The 23,404-nt window shown below is 43.8% G+C and overlaps 2 protein-coding genes across 4 annotated transcripts in view; both read left to right on the top strand.

The window, feature by feature from the left end:
* The first annotated feature begins 5,109 nt into the window (after positions 1-5,109).
* Positions 5,110-23,404, top strand: part of GLB1 (galactosidase beta 1) — a 65,089-nt gene continuing 46,794 nt past the window's right edge. Inside the window, exons 1-2 of one of the 2 annotated variants that reach the window (XM_043967819.1) lie at positions 5,110-5,328; positions 22,990-23,153. In XM_043967819.1, coding sequence (XP_043823754.1) covers positions 5,260-5,328; positions 22,990-23,153 — 233 coding nt within the window. In that variant the 5' untranslated portion in view covers positions 5,110-5,259. Of the gene's footprint in view, positions 5,329-5,473; positions 5,614-22,989; positions 23,154-23,404 lie in introns of those variants that run through there. The other variant, XM_043967820.1, reaches the window with a different exon arrangement.
* TMPPE (transmembrane protein with metallophosphoesterase domain) lies at positions 5,484-12,129 on the top strand. 2 transcript variants are annotated; one of them, XM_043967822.1, is made up of 2 exons: positions 5,484-5,613; positions 9,585-12,124. In XM_043967822.1, exon 2 carries the CDS (start codon positions 9,664-9,666, stop codon positions 11,002-11,004), a length of 1,341 nt encoding a protein of 446 aa, XP_043823757.1. In that variant the 5' UTR covers positions 5,484-5,613; positions 9,585-9,663; the 3' UTR covers positions 11,005-12,124. The 2 variants fall into 2 exon arrangements, with proteins under 2 accessions (XP_043823757.1, XP_043823758.1); XM_043967823.1 differs by lacking the exon at positions 5,484-5,613 and adding an exon at positions 8,063-8,144 and having other exon boundaries at positions 9,585-12,129.

The following is a 23,404-nucleotide window of genomic DNA, read 5'->3' as shown; positions in this document are numbered from 1 at the left end:
GGAAATTGAGGGGATGCCCATCAATTGGGAAATGACTGAACAAGTTGTGGTATATGAATGTAATGGAATACTATTGTGCTGTAAGAAACGATGAGCAGGAGGAGTTCAGAAAAGCCTGGAAAGACTTACAGGAACTGATGCTGAGTGAAGTGGGCAGAACCAGGAGAACATTGTACACAGTAATAGCAACATTGTATAATGATCAACTGTGATAAATTTAGTTCTTCTCAGTAATACAATGATCCAAGACAATTCCAAAAGATTCATGATGGAAAAAGCTCTCCACATGCAGAAAAAGAAAAAACCACCAAAACCCCAAACTATAGAGTCTGAATGCAGATTAAAGTATACTATTTTCATTTTATTTGTTGTTTTCTTTCTTATGGTTTCCCCCTTTTGTTCTGATTCTTCTTTCACAACATGACTAATATGGACATGTTTAACATGATTATACATGTATAACCTGTTATGGGCCTGGGGTACCTCAGAAGTTTTCTGAGGGAAATCAAGGAACCTTCTCCTTGAAAAACTTAACCAAAGGACAGACACACCTAAAGAGATAAGCCGGGCACCTGATCTGGACTGAGTTAGTTCCAGGACCACCATCCTTCATTCTAGTCTCCCCCATTCCTTGGGGGACATAAGATTAGGTGTGGCTGCTGCCTTTGTGGCATAAGGGGGGGCAGAGATGGCTTGAGATATCAGAGCTGCCTCTCACCAACTTCCCCCAGCCACCATCAGTGGGGGATGATCCTCCCACAATAAGGGAAACTTCCAGTCAGATGATCACCCCATCTGGCCACCATAGGTCCTCCATAAAAGTATTTGTCCATCTCCTGCACGAGGAGATAGGTATCTCAGATTTTTTTGAGTTCCAAATTTTTCTTCCACCTTCCCTGCCCCGTCCAGAGGCCAGCAAGCAATCTGATATGTTATATATTACACTCATGTTAAACATATTTCCACATTAGTCATCAACATTTCATTTTTGTAAGATTTTGAGTTCCAACTTTTTCTCTCTCCCCCACTTCCTACCTCCTAGTTTTGTATGGTAAGAGGAAAGAGGAATTTTCTGTACCCTGCAAGGTTGGGTGCCAATTGTGTTATGGGGGAAATTGGTGGGGGTTTGGGTTAGGGGTTCTTAGGAATTCCATGTCTCTGTGCCATGCCTCTCCCCATGAGAAGTCCAAGGACTTCTCTCTTGGTTTCCTTTCCCTAGAGCCTAAATAAAATGTTCTTTTATTCTAATTGGATTTGTGTGCAAGAGAGTGTAATTCTTTAAAGAGGAATCCCTGCTTCTGTCCCTATGGGTCAATCACTGTCATACCCCTCTAGGACTGGGACTCCTCTTTGCCCACCAGCTGATCTCCTGTGCCCTTCATAGTCGAACTCCTGCCACACTTGGAGTGGACTTCAGTATTCTTCTATCCAACAGCTGTCTCCACAACCCATCCAGCTGTGCCTGTCAGCATGATCAATTTACGTTAGGGTGGCAGTAACCAATAAATTACATCAATAACTTTTCTCAATGACCAAAGTCCCTGAGGTAGGGCTTATTAGCCTTCATATAGTTTTGGGAAGTACAAGAGAATAAAGAACAGGAAGCATAAAATGATATGATTAGTTACAAAGTCTGAAGTTTCATAGATGATGGAAAACCATATGACTGGATGGAAATCAGGAGTGTGGGACTGGCAACAACCATTCTTTCCATCTTGTAGCTATGCAGAGCTCATTGGTGGTGTCTACCTGCATGGCTCACAGTCCAGACATTCTTGAGAGATAGCCAACTTCAAAGAAGTAAGGCTTATTAGCAAGATAACAGATGCCCTGGGTTGTACTTGGGCAGGAAGATGTGTAGAGACAATATATTTCTTGGAATTAAGGGGATTTATGGGATAACTTCTTTCAGAGAGGAAAGCTGAACTTCAGCACTTAACTCAAAGATAAAGCAACTTAAGCAATTTTATAACAGTTGGGAGTGATACAGAATAGAATGCATTGCAAGATATTATCAGAATCAATTTGATTTTTTCAATACAAAGGAGGGGAAGTTTATGATCTTTGGCCTAGCAACCACATGACCACATTCTCATAGAGATGTAAATGAAAAAAGGCAAATGGAGAAATAAACAATTATTAGCAATGATTATAGCTAGCATTGGGTATAGTGGATAGAGTATCAGCCCTGGATTCAGGAGGACCTGAGTTGAAATCCAGCCTCAGATACTTGACACTTACTAGCTGTATGACCTTGGGCAAGTCACTTAACCCTCATTGCCTGTGGCAGGGGGAGGGGGGAGGGGAAGGTCTACAAGGAGCTTTACAAATATCTTACATTGTCATTGCAATGACCTTGGGAGGTAGGTATTATTATTATCCTCATTTTACAGAAGAGGAAACTGAGGCAAACAGGGGTTAAGTGAAGGGTCACACAGCTAATAAGTGTCTGAGGCTGGATTTGAACTCAGGTCTTCCTGACTTCAAGTGTAGCCCTTTATCCACTTTGTTACTTAGCTTCCTCAATGAAAAATGAATATGGTACAAGCTATTTGAGGCTTAATATTCTATCTACTGTACCTTTTAGCTGCCTAATTGCAACTGATTGGCTATGTGGGGTGAGGGAATATAAAGAGTTGAGGGTAATGCCAAGCCATGTAGCAGGATAATGGTACTCTCAATAGAAATTTCAGTTGTTTCAGTCGTGTCTGACTCTCCTTGACCCCATGTGGAGTTTTCTTGGAAAAGGTACTGGAGTAGTTTGCCATTTTCTTCTCCAGCTCATTTTACAGGTGAGGAAACTAGAGTAAAGAGGGTTAAGTGACTTGCTCAGGGCCACATAGCTAGTAAGTATCTGAGGCCAGATTTGAACTCAGGGAGATGTGCCTGGCACTCTATTCACTGTGCCACCTAGGGAGATTTAAAGGATGCCTAAGTTTGAGAAGAGAGAAAAGGGGGTACATAAATGACTTTGGTTTTAGATATGTTGAGTGTGAGATGTCTATGGAGTATTCAGTTTGAAATGTCCAAGAGACATTATGCGATGTAGACTGAAGCTTAGGAAAGAGACAGACAAAACTAAAAGTCCGTTTAAATGAGGTAAATAACAGGTACACAATAGCAATACATACAAAATATTTAGAAAATCTGAGATATTTTCAGGGTGGGGTCACTTACCCTTGGGGAATGAGGGGGTGGTAGTTCAAGAAATGTCCTATGTATGGGGCAGCTAGGTGGCACAGTGGAAAAAGCACCAGCCATGGATTCAGGAGGATCTGACCTCAGACACCTGACACTTACTAGTTGTGTGCCCCTGGGCAAGTCACTTAATCCTCATTGCCCCACCAAAAAAAAGAAAAGAAAAGAAAAGAAAAGAAATGTCCTATGTAGGAAGTATAGAATGATTTAGTAATTGGAGCTGGTAAGTTAGGTTTATCTTAGTGGATATGGTCATGGATTTGAAGTACAGAATACCTGGGTTCAAATCCAGACGCAGACATGTCAGGGCTGTTTAACTCAGTTCAAATCACATGTTTGCTTCCTCATCTTTAAAATAAGGAAGTTGGACTTAATGGCCTCTTGAATCTCTTTCTGCTCAAAATCTACGATTCTATTAAAGAGATAAAAGGCTGTTGAAATTTCAGGGGAAAAAAAAAGAGGCTTCACCCAGGTGTCTTTTAGTAAAAGCAGATACCTACCAGATAAAGTATTTACTTGGCCAACTCTAATACCAGCTTCTTCTTTAACAATATTGGAATTACTGACTCTCCCAGCTGCTAAGTCAAGTTAAATCAAGCCACTTTTGAAATGATCTAGTTCTGGGATCCTTTTTTTTTTTTTTTTGATGGGGTAATGTGGATTAAGTTATTTGCTCAGGGTCACACAGCTAGTAAGTATCTGAGACTGAATTTGAACTCAGGTCCTCCTGAATCCAGGGCCGATGCTTTATCCACTGTGCCACCTAGCTGTACCCTAGTTCTGAGATTCTTAACCTGGAGTCTGAACTTAAAAGAAAAACGTTTTGATGGCTTGTTGTTCAGCTGTATCTGACTCTTCATGACCCCACCTGGGGTTTTCCTGGCAAACATACTGGATGGTTGGCCATTTCCTTCTCCAGCTTGTTTTCCAGATGAGGAAACTGGGGCAAACAGGGTTAAGTGACTTACCCAGGGTCACACAGCTAGTAAGTGTCTGAGGCCCCATCTGAACTGGTCTTTCTGACTGCAGGCCCTGCTCTCTATCCACTGTGCTACCTAGATGCCATATTTTGATGACCTGAACATAGTTTCCTTTGCAACCCTATGTATTTAATGCATTTAAAAACATTATTTTGAGAAGCGATCCAGAGGTTTCATCAGACACTGACCAAGGGGTCCATGATACAACACTCTAGCTCAATTTCTCCCTCCCCTCCTCCATTTTACACACGATGAAACTAAAGCCCGAGTAAAGCCCACACTGCAAAATCCAGTCTGAAAAGATTGGCTGAAAAGGTCTGGACAGATAATCGTTGCTAAGGCATATGTTTAAGAAAGGGTAGATCAGACATTTCAAATACTGTAACCATCGTACCAGGGAATGTACTAAGGAAAAGAGACTAGTTTAATTAGAGGAAGAGAGGCCCAGGGACCTTTCAGTCAGGCTACAAGCATTTATTGTCTACTAAGATCCAGGCAGGACCACTGGACAAGAAGAAAAGCCCTGCCCTTTTCTTTTGCCAAGTGAATGGTGGTGTCTGGACCCCCCAGTCCTCGCCACTCTGTCAACTCTAGGTTTTAACAGTTAGGGTCAAAGGGTGGTCCCCGAGTCCCTTGATTTAATTGGAAGGTGGGAGCTTGCTTGCTAAGCAGAATCGGAAAGCCCCCAGCAGCGTGGACCTTTCTACTCCCGCACTTGAAGCCCCTTTCAGGGGATGCTGTCCCACGTCTCACGTCCCACGTGTGAAGCTTAGGAGCTTGACAACCACCCACCACCACCACCACCACGACCAATCCCCACCCAGGCCCCCTTAGGCAATCAGCCCCAGGCCGGGCCGGGCCGCGAAGATGCAAGGTCAGCTGATAAGGGCCGGGGGTATATGTAAGCAGCGGTGCAGCGGCCACGGGGCTAGAAGGAGGCGCGGCGGTGACCGGCGGAGGAGGAGACTCTTCGGGAGAGGCGGCCCGGCTCCAGCCCGCGTGCAATCCAGTGCCACTGGGCGGCCCCGCCGACATTCTCGGTTGCTCGCACGGCTGGGCTCCCGTGGCCCCGGCGTCGGACATGCCTGCTCGGGCGCTCCTGTGCTTCCTGCTCCTGCAGCCGCTGTTGGCGGCGGAGCTCGGTCTGAAGGTAGAGTGCTCGGCGGGGAGGGGGCCGGCCTGGGGCCCAGCCCCCTCCCAACCCCTCCTCTCCCGGGTTTTCTTCCGGGACCCCACGCGAAGGGTCTGTCGCGCCGTTTGTGCGTGGTTGGGCAGGACGCAGTGTTCCCCTACGGGTGTGTGTGTGTGTGTGTGTGTGGTACGTGTTGTGTTGGTGCTTGCGTGCTGCAAGCAGATGCTGTAGCCGGGTGCAGAGGGCTGGCTCGCTGCTCGCACCTCCCGGCCGCTTCTGGAGACGGGGTGCTGGGGCTCCCAGGTGAGCTGCGAGCCGGGGCCCGGCTTCTCCCCGCTCCTCTCCCCCCGCTTCCCACCCGGACCGCTGGCGCCCCCGCCCTTTCTCCCTCCTCTTTGCCTGTCTGCCCCCCGCCCGGGAGGCTTTTGTTTGCTCTCCGCACCCTCCTGCGCAATGGGCAACGGTGGGGGTGGGGGTGGGGAGGTGGAGGACTCCTGCCCAGGGCCCCGATGGGGTTGGGGTGCTTTGCCTGGGCACCGCTGCTTCCCCCCCCCCCCCTTTCTCTGGGTGGGCTCTCCAGCCTGGGGATGGTCCTTCTCATGTGCATATTTGCGGAGCTCGGGGCTGGCGAGTCTGTTTCCTGGTTGGCCCCGGGGGAGGCTGGGCTGAAAAAAGGAAGTGGGGGTCCTTCTAGCATCTTAGCATTGCGGAGCCTCTGCGGCACTGGGTGGCAGGAAATCCCCTTCTCCCAGGCTCACCGAGGCGGTGCTGCCCACCACCTTAGGGGCCATCGGGGCCAACCCCTCCCGTTACAGATGAAGAAACTGAGGCCAGAAGCTCAGCCACTTGCCCCTGCTGTGGTTCTCCCAGCCGGGGCCCGTTTTGGTTTGCTCGAATTCTCTGGGCATTTCCCATCTTTTTCCCAGAACTTCTCAGATAAGTGCTTTAAAGTACTTGATACCCACCTCCAATTGGCCAGCGCAGCGCTTCCAACTTAGGAGCAGGTTCTCCGGGTTGGAGCAGGAGTTTTTAGTTGGGGGGGCAGATGCGGGCCATCGTACACGGTCAGAGGAGGGTGTTAGGAGAGGGTGTGAGATCCATTTCTGCTGTAAAAGAAGTGAGTCAGGCATGAGGGGTGGGCGTGGGATAAAAAATCACCTTGAAAGCACAGGCGGCAGCCACAGTGCCCGGGGGAGCCTTGTGGATGACTGGCCTGGGCCTCCTGGAGGGAGGAGGCGTCACCCACCCACCTCTTGGTCCAGGAATGAGTGGGTGAAACTCCCATAGAACTTGCTTACTGTATATAACTCCTTAGCTTGCAAGAAATGGGAGGAAAAAAATCCTTTTCTTTATGAAGTGGAATTGAGCTGAATTTTTACCTTTTGATAATTACTCGGGACACCTAGAATGCCCAGTTTAAAATGTTGGTAAAAGGCAGCACTCAAAGCAGAATCAGCAGTAGTACAGTTGTGTTTTTAAAAATGTTTTTATTTTGTTAACTTTGCCAATTAAATGTAATTTTTTTTAAACATTCACTTTTTAAAAGAATATTGAATTCCAAATTCTCCCTCTGGTTCCCTACCCCAGTGAGAAGGCAATCAATATAATATTGATTATACAGACATCAGCATTATTTTCTGAGGAGGAGGTTTAGACAGGGCATCAGTGTACTTGCATAAGAAAAAATTACAACTTTATTTTCACTAGCCTCCAACAGAAATTTAACATTTTTTCATTGTGAGAAGGGATTCATAGGCTTCACCAGAATGCCAAAAAGGTCTCTGGATTAAGGGAAATGAAATTTACATATGTATATTTATAAAAGCATGTGCCTGGCAGTATAAATTAGGCATCAAAGATTTATATATCTATATGTTATTTATATGTTCATATGTAATTATAAGTTTATATATTACAATAATATAATATTATATTATGATACAACACAATATGCTATAATAATACAATATAGTATTATAATATGTAAATTTATTTTAAACAAAATTCATAAAATTAAATTATGAATTATTATATCGTGAATTTATAAATATTTATATATTCATAAAGGCATGTGCCTAGCACTGTAAATTTAGACACTGCAGATTCACATATTTATATATTTATGTTTATTTAGAAGTAGTTACAGATTTATACAAATTTATACATTTATAAATATTTATTTTATAAAAGGATGTGCCTGGCACTGTAAACCAGACACTGCAGATATATATATATATATATATATATATGTATATATATGTATATATATAATTTTTGTGTGTGAGGCAATTGGGGTTGTGACTTGCCTAAGGTCACACAGCTAGTAAGTGTTAAGTGTCTAAGGCTGCATTTGAACTCAGGTCCTCCTGACTCCAGGGCCAGTGCTCTATCCGCTGCACCACCTAGCTACCCCTAGATTTATAGATTTATATATAATTAATGTTTATTTTTAAATATTTATATATCTATATAATCTATACATTTATAGATATTTATATATTTATAAAAGCATGTGCCTGACATTAAATGTCCATATATACATGTACATTTATTAGTAAAAGCACCTGCCTGCACTTGCAGATATAAACTTGCAAATGTATTTATTTACAAAAGCATGTGCCCAGCATTTAAAATTTATATACACATATGTATAGTTATTTGTAAATGCATGGCCTTGGCACTGTGAATATACATGTATACATACATATCTCTATATGTAACAATGCTTATTTCCCTTGCTCCCATGTAGCCTCTAGCTCCTTGAGAAATCCCCATCAGCCAGGTCAGGATCCTCCTCCCAGGGAGTAGGTATAAAACCAGTGAGGAGTTCCAAGGTATGAGATGAGTTTGCTTATCAGCAAACCACAGGCCATGTGAGTGCAGATCATGTGAATGTTGTGTGCTGGCTTCTTCCAATTCATGAATGTTCCCCTTTTAATCCCTTCTTTCTAGACTTTAAAATACTAAAATATTCTGTTACTAAATGACACCCCCACCTTTATGTATAAAAATTTCTTATTGGGGGCAGCTAGGTGGCTCAGTGGATAGAGCACCTGCCCTGGAGTCAGGAGTACCTGAGTTCAAATCCGGCCTCAGACACTTAATACTTGCTAGCTGTGTGACCCTGGGCAAGTCACTTAACCCCAATTGCCTCACTTAAAAAAAAAATTCTTATGATTTTGGCATCAGAAAATCTGAGAACCAGTGGTCTAATTTTGTCCTTGGGAACACTCTAGCTTATTTTAGGGAGATCATAAGAGCAGAGATTGAGAGTTGGAGGGGACCTTAGAACTGATCCAAAGTATTTTACAGACCAGACATGGTCAGTAAGCATTTATGAAGCCTGTGCCAGGACTGTACTAGGCAAGAGAATATATGAATTGCCCAAGGTCAGACTGGTTATAAGATCATAATGGATTTAGAGCTGGGCACCACCTTTGAGGCCATCTAGTCTACCCCTACCCCCTGCCCCCTCCCCAAGGCCCAGAGGACTTGAGGGAAAGTCTTACAACCAGTGTCTGAGGTAGGATTTGAACCCACGTCTTCCTGTTTTCCAAGCCCAGCATTCTCTTCACTACAAAGTAACTGGTGACAGTAGTCTAGCTTTGGACTTGGGTGCTCTCACCCAGTCCAAGGCTTTTAGGCCTGCACATAAGGGAAAAGGTTATAATTAAGGTGACAACATGGGTTCAAACCATTTAGAACTCTTCTTAGGCCACACTTAGTACCATAGAAAGGCAAGTTTAGAGCCCTGTTTCATTTGTAACTTTTCCTGTCACCCTTTTTCATTTCAACAAACTTGCGAGGAAGGGTCTGCTATCTGTCTCCCCTATTTTGAGGAGACTGAGGCTGAGAGAATTGTAAGGGATTTGTTCAAGGTCAAATACCTGAGGTAAGATTTGAACCTAGGTCTTCCTGATTTTTAAGTTTGGTATTCTCTCTACCTCTCATCTTCCAAAAGGGTCTTTGAGCCTACCTCAGTGGAAAGTACGGCAATCCATGGAAATAGTCTTATGCTGAACATTTCATTCTTTCTGGCAGGCATCAGAGTGCCCCTTACATTCACACAGTTACTTACTTGAACTAGCCTTTAGCATTTTGTGTGTGTGTGTGTGTGTGTGCATTTTTCAATCATGAGGTCCTAACAACTGCCTGCTGCCTTTCTTTGTGGAGTTCAGGCTAGGGGAGGGTAGAATTTGGGCAGAATTTCGATGGAGTAGGGGAAAGGGATACTTGATCATTGAAAAAGAGCTGACGCAGGTTCCTGGTTACAGGCAAACCCGAGCTGGAAACATCTCCTGAGCTGGACTCCCGCCTAAAGCCTTGGACATCTCTCCCTGGGGAACGGAGACAATGATTGTCCTCAGACAGCTGTCCCTGGAAGCCAAGGCCGCCTTGGCTGCGGCCGGAGTCTTCTTCTCCATGATGGTCTCCCGGACATACCTGTCGGGGAGCCTGGAGGTCGGGGCGCGGCGCTGGCTGTTCAGGCTGCAGCTGGCGCTGTTTGCCAACGCGCTCATGCTGATTGGCTCCTTGTACATTTGGAGGAGCACCGTCGCCGCCCTCCACCGCTCCCCTGCCGCTGACTGGGGCTGCTTTTGGCCCTGGAAGGCGGCCGTCTTGGCCTTCCTGGGCTTGGCCCACTCCAGTTTCTTCACCATGCTCTTTCTTGTGGCGGAAGAGCCCTACCTGTTCTCCATGGCTGCCTACTCTAGCCTTGGTGCCTACATCATCATGATTTTCTTCCTCTTTATCCTGGGCTGTATGGAGCAGGGTTATCAGCTCTTGGCCTGGAGGGGGGGGAGGGTCAGTGGAAGCCTTGACAAGACAAGGAAGACGGTCCTGAAGCCGGTTCTGGCTGTGGCTGTGACTGCCGTGCTCAGTGTGGTTGGGCTCCTCAATGCTGCCCAGCCTCCGGCGGTGAAGACTGTTGAGGTGCCCATTCACCAGCTGCCCCCGACGATGGACGGCCTGAAGATTGTGCTCCTCTCGGACATCCACCTAGGCCCGACGGTTGGTAGGACCAAGATGGAGACGTTCGTGCGGATGGTGGAGGCACTCAAGCCGGACATCACTGTGATCGTGGGGGACCTCTCTGACTCGGAGGCCTCCGTCCTCAGGACGGCTGTTGAGCCCCTGGGCCGGCTGTATTCCCGCCTGGGCACCTACTTTGTCACGGGAAACCATGAGTATTACACCTCTGATGTCAACAACTGGTTTGAGCTCCTCAAGTCTCTGAAAGTGCAGCCCCTCCACAATGAGAACGTGAAGATCACCACCTCTGGGACTCCGGAGTCGGCAAAGACTGGAGATGACTGGATCTGCTTGGCTGGGGTAGATGACATTGAGGCGGATGTCCTGCATTACTCTGGGCATGGCATGGACCTGACCAAGGCTTTGGAGGGCTGTAGCCCTGACCATGCCACCATCTTGTTGGCTCACCAGCCCCTAGCGGCCAAGTGGGCCCTTCAGGACCGCCCAGACATCAACTTGATCCTTTCTGGCCATACCCACGGTGGGCAGATCTTCCCCCTGAATGTAGGAGCTTACTTGCTGAACCCCTTCTTTGTTGGCCTGTACAAAGTGGGGCAGAGTACCTTTGTGTATGTCAGTCCAGGGACAGCCTATTATGGGATACCAATGAGACTGGGAAGCCGGGCAGAAATTACAGAAATCATCCTTCGCTCTCCCTGAACAGCCTTTTCCTCAACTTCTTTGCCCCGCCCCCACTCCCCCTTCCAAAAATTTAGTCTGCCTTAATCTGTACTGAACTCTAGCCTTGCAAATAGGCTGGGCTACTAGCCCAGCCCAGGTTGAGTTGGAATTTATCATGAGTAGGATAAGAAATCAGATTTATTTTTCTATATAAGTGGGGAGGGGCAGGTCAGTTAACTATGGGGGAAAGTCATCTTTTCCTATTTGCAAGACTGGCAGTCTATATTGGGATTTGTTAAATTTGTAGATGCTATTTATTAGGGGTAGGGAACTGTTTGAAAAAGGCATTCAAAGATCTGTGGGTGATAGGGGAATGGGTTTAGTTTAAGCAGATTTCCAAGGGCTCTTCTTTAGAACCTTTTTTAGAAAGAGTTTGTGGGAAGGTCAAAGGAAATAAATGGTCTCTCTAGATTCTTCCATCTTTTCTATCAGTCACTCTGGAAATCTACCTTCAACTAATAATACAAAGATGGAAAAAAATCTTGGCTTCCTTATTTTATATTAAAATCCTGACAGTATTGAATCCTGCCATATGGATGTAGATCTCCTAAACCTCCCAAAGTACTTGACTGAAGTCATTAACCATCAGCCACCTGTCCTGTAGAGATGTTACCTAACTAACTGACCCTTATCCTTTGATCTTTTGAAGAGGAAATACATATAACCTTGAGTGTTGCAGTTAATAACATTAATATATTTGTATAGCACTTACAATTAATAGAGTGGTTTGGCATACCCTTCATGGTGGGTTGGGTGATTGGCACTCTCCCTATTTAAAAATGGCACCTATCATCCAGGATTGGTTATTATGTGGATAAAATGAAATATTTGTAAAGTTCCTTGCAAACTATATAGACCCTAATTATTTTTGCAGAAGAGGAGACAAGCTCAGAGGTTCAGATAGCCTACTCAGGGTGGCATAGCTAGAAAATAAGAAACAGAATTCAGGTATATTGACTGATAATGCTGGGTGCACTCCATGATCCCAAGCTGCTTTGGTACAGCTGACTGATTCCTATGTAGTATTTGATTTTTGAATTTGCCAGAGTAGGAATTCCTTCCCTGGGGCACCTTTTAAAATTGCTAGTAAAGATTTATCTTGGCAGCTAGGTGGCGCAGTGGATAGAGCACTGGCCCTGGAGTCAGGAGTACCTGAGTTCAAATCCGGCCTCAGACACTTAACACTTACTAGCTGTGTGACCCTGGGCAAGTCACTTAAGCCCAAATGCCTCACTAAAAAAAAAAAAAAAATTATCTTGCCACAGGTTAAATATTCATTGGCTCCCTGGCCCAGGAATTGGGGGTTAGGGGGACATCTAGTTTCTCAGGGGCATGGCAAGCTGAGGAAGGTGACAGATTTTGCCTTCCCTCCCAATGATTATTAAGTCAAGGCTTGAATATAGCCACTAAGCCTATGCGTAGAATCCTAGATCAGCTAGAGGGGACCTTAGATAGATCCCTATCCAGGGACCCAGTCCAGTCCAGTTATTTCATTTTACAGATGAGGACCTTGGACTCCAGTGTAACACTTCTGTGGGTATGAAGAATTCTTTCAATTCCTCCCGAAGATTCTCTTGCCTACTCATGTTAGCCTGTCATAGCCATTTGATCTCCAAATTACCCAGTGTTTTCTAAAATGGTAGCAACTCTGTGTCTTCTCCTTTGGAGCCTTCCCCTTCAAAAGCACCCGAAAGGGTGTGGCTGTGAGCTTGGAAGAAGCATCTTCCAGTGAGGGAGTCTTTGCCAGTGGCTACCCATTTAGGGAACATCAGGATCAACAGCACTTGGTGCACTCTGGCCCTGTACGCAGCTAGCTAATGAATAGTGGGAACAACAGCTGGAGGCCCAGGCCCAGTTGACCCTGGGTATCTTATTAGCAATGGAAGACTGAACTTTGGTCAGACCATAGCAATTATGAATGTACTTCTGAACAGAAACACAGATGCTTTTTAAAACCCTGTCACTGGGGCAGCTAGGTGGCACAGCTGGCCTTGGATTCAGGAGGACCTGAGTTCAAATCCAGCCTCAGACACTTGACACTTACTAGCTGTGTGACCCTGGGGAAGTGACTTAACCCCAATTGCCTCACCCAAGGGAAAAAAACAAAACAAAACCCTGTGACCATTCTCTGAATGTCTAAGATATTAGACCTCAGGCACATGAAAGGATATTGGGCAGCTAATAGTTCTTATGAAGGCCTCTCCATGTGCTGAACAGTTACTTGAAGGTGTAAACTACTTTTTAGTTCATTTTATTGTATGTGGTTTTATTTAAAATATGTATTTATTGGCTTTTGATGTCCATTCACCTAAATCTAGTCAGATTTTGAAATGGAAGGGAACTTGGAAGCTATCTTGAATCTTAATCTTCTAGAGATGAAATGACTTACCCAGAGTCATCTAAATACTTAAGGGAGGGGCAGCTAGGTGGCACAGTGGATAGAGCACTGGCCCTGGATTCAGGAGGACCTGAGTTCTAATCTGGCCTCAGACCCTTGACACTTACTAGCTGTGTGCCCCTGGGCAAGTCACTCAACCCCCATTGCCTCACCAAAAAAAAAAGTAGTTAAGGGAGAAAGTCTTAGATTTGAACTCGGACCTTCTAGCTTCTAGTGCTCCTTTCCTTTTCTTTCATCTTCCTCTTGTTCTGGTATCACAATTGGAAAGTGGTATGGTCTACAATAATGTTCCCAGCTTTAAATGTCCTGGGGACTAGGGAAATACCTGAATTTTCTCCTGGACCACTTGGCCCTCCCATGGTCTTAGTGTTCAGTTTCTCAGCAGATGGTCAAGGTAGAGGGGGAGGAGGGAGAGGAGGGAAACAGCTGGAAGGAAGCCTTAACCTAGAGGGGGATAGAGCTGCATGCTAGCAGAGGCTTCAAGAAGTGAGGAATATTGGTAAGGAAGAGTTGGATCAGAGAGTCATTGATTCCTGTGGAAAAGAGACTCTGGGTAGATAACCACCTATATTCCCTGGTAATAGAGCAGCAGATGGGGAACCTAGACAACCCTGTGCCTGAGCTTCCTCCTTAAATGGTAGTCTGCTCCTTGAAGGGTCCTTGCAGTTCTAAAATACTATGATCAGATGCTTTTCTGTTATCATGATGTTCCTGGCATACTAGGCACTTAATAAATGTTGGTTAATTAATGGGGTGATGATTGAAATGACTGAACAACAGCAAACAACAATTAATAGAACTCTAAGTTCAAGTCTGGCCTCAGACACTTCCTACTGTGCGACCCTTGGGCAAATCACTTACCTCCATTTTCTCATCTGTAAAATGATCTAGAGAAGGAAACTGGCAAACCAGTCCAATGTCTTTGCCAAGAAAACCCCAAATGGGATCATGAAGAGTCAGGTATGATTGAAATGACTGAAGAACAACAAATTAATTGATCCACATAAGCTGTCTTCCTTCCAAAATGTCTAGAGTGATAGAATTATCACTTGGATTGACACCATCCATGTCCTTGCAGCCCTTACTGTTTCAAAGGGAGATTGGATCTCCATAAGGACACATAATAAACATAAGTGATTTTTAGCTATAAATAAATTTATCCAAAGGAATTCTAGACCTCAAGGGGGCCTTTTGGGATGATCTTGTCCAGCATCTTCCTCCTACAAATGAGGAAACAAAAGCTAAAGAGAATTAATGGCGATCTGTGTTGGCACCATCCAGTGCTCCTTTTCATTTATTACCCCTCGTTATTCCTTTTCAAGCATCTGTGCCTCCAAGCATCTGTGCTTAGTCTCCTAGAGGGTCTCACTCAGTTCATTAAACAGCTGCTGCTGTTTCCCTGAATCATAGAATTTTACATGGGAGGAACCACAGGGGTCTTTTTGTCCAGTCCTTAGTTGATTAGAATTCTTTACATTTAGAACAAGAGGTCATCCCCATTCCAGTGTTCAGCCCAACTACTTTTACCTTTTTCTTTCTTTCTTTTTTGTGGGGCAATGAAGGTTAAGTGATTTGCCCAGGGTCACACAGCTAGTAAGTGTCAAGTGTCTGAGGCCGGATTTGAACTCAGGTACTCCTGAATCCAGGGCCAGTGCTTTTCCCACTGTGCTACCCAGCTGCCAGCCCAACAACTTTTTTTTTTTTTAGTTTTTTTTTCCTGCAGGCAATGGGGGTTAAGTGACTTGCCCAGGGTCACACAGCTAGTAAGTGTCAAGTGTCTGAGGCTGGATTTGAACTCAGGTACTCCTGAATCCAGGGCCGGTGCTTTAACCACTGCGCCATCTAGCTGCCCCCCAACTACTTTAAAAAAAATTTATGTAGCTCCTCCTCCACCTATTGACAAGGCAGGCAATATGAGACCCATGATACAAGTGAAGTCATGCAAGTTATAGTTCAATATTGCTCACCACTTCCAAGATCCAGTCATTCCACTCTTGCCATTTGACCTTTACAAGAGGAACATGTAGTCCTTCCCATACTTGAATGAGAATTCATTCTGTCATACCAATAACCCAAGGAATCTTACCTGACCAGTGGTGCGTTCCCTTAGCTCTCCAGTGAGGAGGAACGCATTTTCTCCCTAGGCAGCCTTGTTCAGTGCTGGACAGCTCTCATAGTTAGGACGCTGTTTCTCCCATCCAAACTAAATAGATTTTTAAAAACCATTTCCGTCCCTGGTTACCTCTGCTTTCTAGGACCTAGTGGAAGGAGACCAGGAACCTGTTGAAGATGGCTCTCATTCCCTCTACCCAAACTCTCCATTTGAATGCATCCGGCCTTTGTTGGGGCTTTCTAGCCTTGTCTTGTTTATCACTAGCTTTTTGTCCCCTGTCTCCTGAGGAGTAACATTTTTCCATTTTCTTTGATCTTGCTGCCCTGTGATTCTGCTGCTGCTTGTTCCGCATGTTTCTTTGTAGCATTTGACTCTCAGATTCCTCTATGGTTCTTGATTTAATCTGTATCATTTCCCTAATGGGTTTTAGATGCTCATCTCAGGGGGTCCTCAGGAAACTCCCTTCAACTGGCAGGGAGTCTCAGTTGAATATATTTGTTCTTTACAGCATCCTGCAATTCCTCTAAGAAATGTTCATTCTCAGGTTTGTGCCCTTGTGGAACAAAGTCATAATGGGAGTTGGGGGAAGGGAGTTATTAGGCCTGATGACTTCTTGTAAATTTTCTATACATCATAGATCTGGACCTTCATTTTTTCCTCTGGGAAGTACTGGAGTTGGTTCCTTTCAGATCTAGGTTGCTGTGGTTTTATGAACATCGAGTACCATTTGGGATCAGGGAGCCATCTTTCTTCCTCTAATTTTCCCCTCTTCCTTTCTCCTTGGTTGTGGGAACCAGGATGCTTCATAGTTTCAGAGAGTGCAGGTGATTCAGAAGTTCCTTAAGCCATTTTGTTAGTCCCATTGGCCTTGTACCTAGTGGATACGGTCTGATGGTGCTTCAACCTGACTTTTTTTTTTCTCATATCTGGCTTCCCTAGTCTCTCCAGGCAATTGGGGTTAAGTGACTTGCCCAGGGTCACAGAGCTAGTAAGTGTCTGAGGTCGGATTTGAACTCAGGTACTCCTGGCTCCAGGGCCGGTGCTCTATCCACTGTGCCATCTAGCTGCCCCAACCTGACTTTTTTTTTTAAAGCTCATAAGAACTTGCTTTAGTAGTCATGCAGAAATGCCTCGTGTCATTATCCTTGATCTGTGAGCCAGGTAATCCTAGCATGTTTTCATTTCCTTCTGGGTCTTTGTGAAATGTCTCAAGTTTAATACTGCTACACTCTCTCCACCTCTGCTCACTGAAATTCTATCCATCTATGCATGACCAGCTCATCCTACTCCTTCTAACAAGCCTCTCCCCTCAATAGTCAATTCTACTTCTTCCTCCTGTTCTCCTAACTCCCCCCTTTTTTTGCATTTAGTAAGTACTTAGCACAGTGCCTTGCATATAGAAGGTGCAAGGGCCATGTTTTAATCCTCTTTGCATCCCCTTCAGTACTTGGATGTTTTCCCATATATTAGGTGTCATAAATGAGAATTATGGGATCTTACTAGATTTAGAGCCAAAATTACCCCTGGGGCCACCTAGTCCAACATCCTTATTTCACAAATGAACAAAGAGAAGAGGGTGTGGCCCTTCCTATGAGAACTTCATACCAGAAGAGGGCTCATTGAGGGGGGAAAGGGATGGATATAGGGACCTGATGTGAGATTTGAACCCACATCTATCCTCTGACTTCTTCCCAGTCCTCCTTACTCTTAGTGCTTTCCCTCTGAGACTACTGCTGGCTTCTGTCCATATCTTGTTTGTAACCTCATGAAATCACTGAAAAATCAGTTTTATGCATGCTGTCTCCCCCATTAGGCTAAGGGCAGGCACTGAGGTTTTTGTTTTTTGGACTACCTCTAGAGCCAATGCTCTTTCTCCTATACTAGAGTACCCCTTGTTTCCCCTTTGAAGGGGTCTTTGGGATCACTTGACAGATACCCTGACTCATCTCAATCTTTTCTACGGTGTATTATTAGCATGGTAGCTAACAGCTGTTGGAGAGACTAGGGAAGCCAGATATGAGAAATGTTCACAACCAGCATGTTGGCCAGTAGGTGGCAGTGTTTTATAGTAAGTGGAGGTCTGGTCTGAGGACCCACCTCTGTTACAGGCTGCTCTGTGGTTTCCTCATCTGTGAAATGGGGATAACAGGAATAACAGGAGATAATAGGTTATCTCCCGGAGTTGTTCAGTGAGATGATGTATGGAACACACAAATGCTGTATATGAAATTGTGGAATTGATTTGAGAATTGCACTGTACAGATTCCTAACCCATAGATCTAATGACACAAAGCCAAAGTCGCTGCTATACTATAGAAAATATCCGTTGTGGTTGTATTGCACTGTAAACTGTCCAGTCGCTGTTCCTTCCTATCCTGAAATGTGCACAGATAATGTAACAAGTAGGGTACTTCTTGGTACTGAGGGTAGGAAAACAGGGAATCTTCACAGACACTCCCACCCTTTATGTGAATTGAACATTATATGCAACGTTAGAGGGATGAATGTTTTCAAGGACCATTGGAATGCTTCAGTAGGAGAGATGACTTTGAAAAAGACAATTACTAAGCACTTATTTTATGTCTGTTTACTGTTTCCCATCTCTGTTCCCATAAGCAATATTTGTATTATATTATAAACATTTGAGGGATGGTGATGGGGGAGGTGGTATGTTTTGCTTTGCACTGAATTTTTTGGGTTGCTAATAAGTTTTTCTAAGATCACAAACTGTAAACATTAGTATCTCAACTACACCCATCCACTGCATTCTGATGATGAAATAAAAATGTCACACTTGGATATCATCTCTGTGCCTGTGCCAATTAATTTATCAGGTAAATATTTGGGCCTAGGGCAGGAACAATCTGTTGTGCCAAACCAAACTCATCATCTCTTGGACTGAATCCTTGCTACCTGTCCATGACTTATTTCTGGCCTTCACACCATTTTTTTTTTTACCAGTAAACCTGAATTGAGGCATGAGTCATTTAGAGCTAGAAGATCTAGCTTTAAACCCTGTCTCAGACTATATGACTGGCCAGTCATTTAACCTGTGTAAACCTCAGTTTCTTAAATCTGTGAAATGGGTGTGTCAGCTCCTATTTTACAGGATTGTTGTAAAGGATTTTGTGAACTGTCTTCCTGATGCTGCCAGTCCGATAATGGACAATATATTGTCTTCAGTTCTGTCTTCCCATTGAAACTGTAAACATCCTGAGACCAGAGGCAGCATCTTATATTTCTTGTATTTCCCTCAATGGTGTCTGCCTGTCTCTCCCTTCCCTCTCACCTCTCCCATCTTTCTCCTCCCTCTTTTTTTCTCTGTCTGTCTGTCTCTCTCCCTCCCTCCCTTTTCTCTCTCCCTCTTCTCTCCATCTTTCCCCTTCTCTGTCCCCCTTTTTCCCCTCCTTCCTCTCTCTTCCCCCTCTCCTCTCCTTTCCCTCTCCTCCATCTTTTGCCTCTTTCCTCTCTTCCTCCTTTTCTAGATATCAGTAGATTAGTTAGTGGCCCTTAGTGCTCCTGTTCTACCATTTGTCCCAATCCCCCCCCCCCTTTTTTTAGCTTTCTTTGGCCTCCTTCCTTGCCAACCAAACTATGCCCCTGTGGTGTGTCCTAGAAATTTTAGACATCTAGAAGTTTCTCCAAATAATGCTTCAGGGAAGCTTTAGGAGTTTCTTTGAGCGGAGCTCTCAGTTGTCCCCCTCAAGTTCATTTGAGGGAATCATTTGCTGTCAGAAGCAAATGATTGAGCAGTCATTCAGGAAGGACCCAAGAAGATCTGCATTGTGTCCCCATGGTTTTGTCTAAAAGTAAACGGTGGCTATTAGAGACAATATAGTGGCTTTATAAGGAGGTAGCACCTCTTCTGAATGCACCAATCTGAAGTTAAGCAAGCCCCAGTAGTTGTCTTTGATTCAAATCCTAAGTAGGTCAAATAAAGGATGGGTGGGTTAGGGGCGACACTCAGGTGCATTCATTGGTCCTTCTGGTGTTTCAATCTTTGACCTTTTGAGGGCAGATGCCTGGTCTAACCAGCCTGCATTAAAGGCTAAAGGGAAAAATGCCAGTTATAGTAAAACATCTGTGACTTTGAAGCCAGGGCATATGGGTCTGAATTCTGCTTAGTGAAAGTCGCTTTCTACTTGTGACCTTGGGCAAGTCACTCAAACTTTATTTGATACAGAAGATGTTCTTTGAGTATAATTTGGAAGTGATTTAACTGATAACCCAGTCTATCAAGCTCTGATTGTAAAGAAATAAGCTTATTGCTTTGCATTTTTTTTTTTTTGGTGGGGCAATGAGGCTTAAGTGACTGGCCTAGGGTCACACAACCATTAAGTGTCAAGTTTAGGGCCAGTCACCACCTAGCTGCCTCTGCTTTGTATTTTTTTTTAACCTAAAAGCAGCCCAGGGATATTCCCAAATGGTAGAACCCTACTTTGTCAAAGAGACTGGTTTCCAACTCCTTGGGCTAATTGGTTATTCTTGGCACATAGATGCTGAGATGTCATCTAGTTCGTTCTCTGTGGTATATGGCAGCCAACAAATCATCCTGGGCTGCAGATAAGAGGTGTATTTTATCCTGTTAAATTTAATATATTGTCAATAATTAACATTAAATTGAATATATTCAATAGGTCAGTTTAAATATGGACCTCTTTCTTTTTGTTGTATGTAGAAATGTTGGTCTTTTGATGTTGAAGTTCATTAATTTTAAGAAGGGAAGAAATGTAGTTTCCAGGTTTCTAGAATAGGGTTACCAGCATTGTAGAGGGTCTCAGTTTAATGCCCTATGAAAGAAAATTAGATTCCTAACCTTTGTTCCGTGAACTTGAAAAAGAAAAAGTACTTTGAGTATTTCAATAAATGGGTTTCCTCGGTATGTGTTTTATGTTGTGCATAAGGCTGACTGACTGATGGAGTCTAGGACTCAAAATTTAGAACCTTTGGGGACTCTTAGTTTCTGGGATTCCGCGATTATGCTTTTCTCCACTAGAGGTCGTGGTGCCTTGGCTGTGTTCCCTAGGTCTTTGAGAGGGTAACAGGATACATCTCACTTCCATGATTTTCATCTTGGGCCATGAGGATGACCTGGCCAGCTGCTGAGCAAAGGTTTCACAGCGACAGGTGTAATTGCCTATGGTGTCTCTTCTCATAGGTTGTAGGATTGGAACTGGAGAAGACTTTAAGAGGCCTCCCAGTCCATTTTCTTCATTTTACAAACAAATATAATTTTACAAATTATATATTTTATTTGCTTTTTTTTTTTAAGTGAGGCATTTGGGGTTAAGTGACTTGCCCAGGGTCAAACAGCTAGTAAGTGTTAAGTGTCTGAGGCTGAATTTGAACTCAGGTACTCCTGACTCCAGGGCCGGTGCTTTATCCACTGCGCCACCTAGCTGCCCCACAAATTATATATTTTAAATAGTATAAATTTAAATAAAAATATTTTATTATTTTCCAGTTACATGTAGAGATAGTTTAAAACATTTGTTTAAGATTTCCAATTTCCAATTTTTCTCCCCTCCCCTCCCTCCCCCCTCCCCATACAGCAGGTAATCTAATATAGGTTATATATATATATACACACACACACACACACACACACACACACACACACACACACACACAATAACATCAAACATTTCTCCATTAGTCATGTTATACGAGAAGAATCAGAGTAAAAAGGAAAAACCTCAAAGAAAAACAACAGCACCAAAAACAAAAGAAATAGTTATGATCCAATCAGCATCCATATTTGATAGTTCCCTTTTCCCCCCCTGGATTTGGAGAGCCTTTTCCATCATGTGTCCTTTGGAACTTTCTTGTACTGTTGTATTGGTGAGAAGAATCTAGTCTATCACAGTTGATCAACACATAATGTTGGTAATACTGTGTGTAGTGTTCTTCTGGTTCTGTTCATCTCACTTATCAGTTCATGCAAGTCCTTCCAGGTTTCTCTGAACTCCTGCTCATATAAATTTATTTATTTTAAAATAAAAGTATTTTATTATTTTCCAGTTACATGTAGAGACAGCTTTCAGCATTTGTTTACATAAGATTTCAGATCTCAAATTTTTCTCCCTCCCCCCTCCCCCAGACATCAGGCATAGGTTCTATCTATCTATCTATCTATCTATCTATCTATCTATCTATCTATCTATCTATCTATCTATCTATCTATCCACATATATATACATAACATTAAACATTTCTGCATCAATTATGCTATAAGAGAAGAATCAGAGCAATAAGGAAAAACTTCAAAATAGAAAAACAACAGCACCAAAACCAAAAGAAATAGTATGGTTCAATCAGCATCCATATTCCATAGTTCTTTTTTTTTTTTTCATGAGTCCCTAAATGGTATAAATTTAAATATATCTTATACAATAAGATTTATAATTTATGTATTTTATTTTGTTAAACATTGCCCAGTTACATCCGATCCCTTCCAACAATAAATCTGATCCTATGTCCTGCTGTCCCTTATACTGCTAGTTATGTGCCAGAGATGGGATTTGAACTTATATCACCCTGACTCCAGGTCTGGCACTTGGTCACAGGGTGCTCTGTGCTGTTCTACTTGCAGATATGATTTGAATAGCATGGGCACCTTTACCCTATACCACAAAGGATGAGAACCTTTTGTCTTTTTGTCACATTGGGCTGTCTTGTCATTCCAGTTTTGTGTTTGGGAAGAAGCTATAGGAAAGAAAGTCTTATCATTTATTTAGCTATTTAAGCTTGTTCCTGATCACAGATAAATTTGGCATTTTTTAGATAAAGGTCTCTGTGTGGTTGGGTTTTTTTTTTTGGTGAGGCAATTGGGGTTAAGTGACTTGCCCAGGGTTACACAGCTAGTAAGTGTCAAGTGTCTGAGGCTGAATTTGAACTCAGGTCTTCCCGAATCCAGGGCCACTGCTTTATCCACTTGTAACGATTGGAATAACGCCACCTACTGGATACTTACTGTAGAAGAGTTCTGCCCATGAAGCGAAGGTCTTTGAGGGCAAGACCAGGAGTCTTTTCTTTGGTATCAGGAAGTGACGCGGGCTAGTGGGAGGAGGAAGGAAGAGACTGGCGCTCAGTCTCGCGGTCTTTCCTTTGGACTCTGGAGAGCGGAGCTAGAAATGTGCTCTCCCTTTAATAGATAGGAATCTAGGCCTTTCTCTCTCTCTTTACCAAATTCTTATTCTCCTTAATAAACGCTTAAAAGTCTAACTTTTGCTAAAGTTTATAATTTATTGGCGACCACTCATTAGATATTTTAGACAGTTTAGCTAGAATTTTAGCCTTAACACACTGTACCACCTAGCTGTTCCCCCCCCCCCCCCCGTGTGATTTTATTCCTAGCTCCTAACAGCTTTGGCTTCAGCTGCGATCTAAAATTCTAATAGAATTTTGTCTTAAAATATGGTACAAATTCACAATCTGTTTTGTTTTAATACAGACCAACAGAACATTTGTGATAGACTATGAGGGAGACCAGTTTCTCAAGGATGGCAAGCCATTTCGCTACATCTCTGGGAGCATCCATTACTCCCGCATACCTCGGTTCTACTGGAAAGATCGTCTTCTCAAGATGAGGATGGCAGGGCTCAACGCCATCCAAACGTGAGTCCCCAAGCACTCCTGAGGCTTAGTATAGTGCTTAATTGGGCAGGAAGCTCAGCTGAATGAAGTACCTGCCCTGACTTTTTTTTTTTTTTAGTGAGGCATTTGGGGTTAAGTAACTTGCCCAGGGTCACACAGCTAGTAAGTATTAAGTGTCTGAGGCCAGATTTGAACTCAGGTACTCCTGAGTGCTCTATCCACTGTACCACCTAGCTGCCCCCTTGCCCTGACTTTTTCAGTGCTGCTTATCA

The sequence above is a fragment of the Dromiciops gliroides genome, chromosome 5, assembly GCF_019393635.1.
Source record: "Dromiciops gliroides isolate mDroGli1 chromosome 5, mDroGli1.pri, whole genome shotgun sequence".
Taxonomy (NCBI): domain Eukaryota; kingdom Metazoa; phylum Chordata; class Mammalia; order Microbiotheria; family Microbiotheriidae; genus Dromiciops; species Dromiciops gliroides.
Note: the sequence above shows the minus strand (reverse complement) of the source record. Positions and strands in the feature narration are given on the sequence as shown.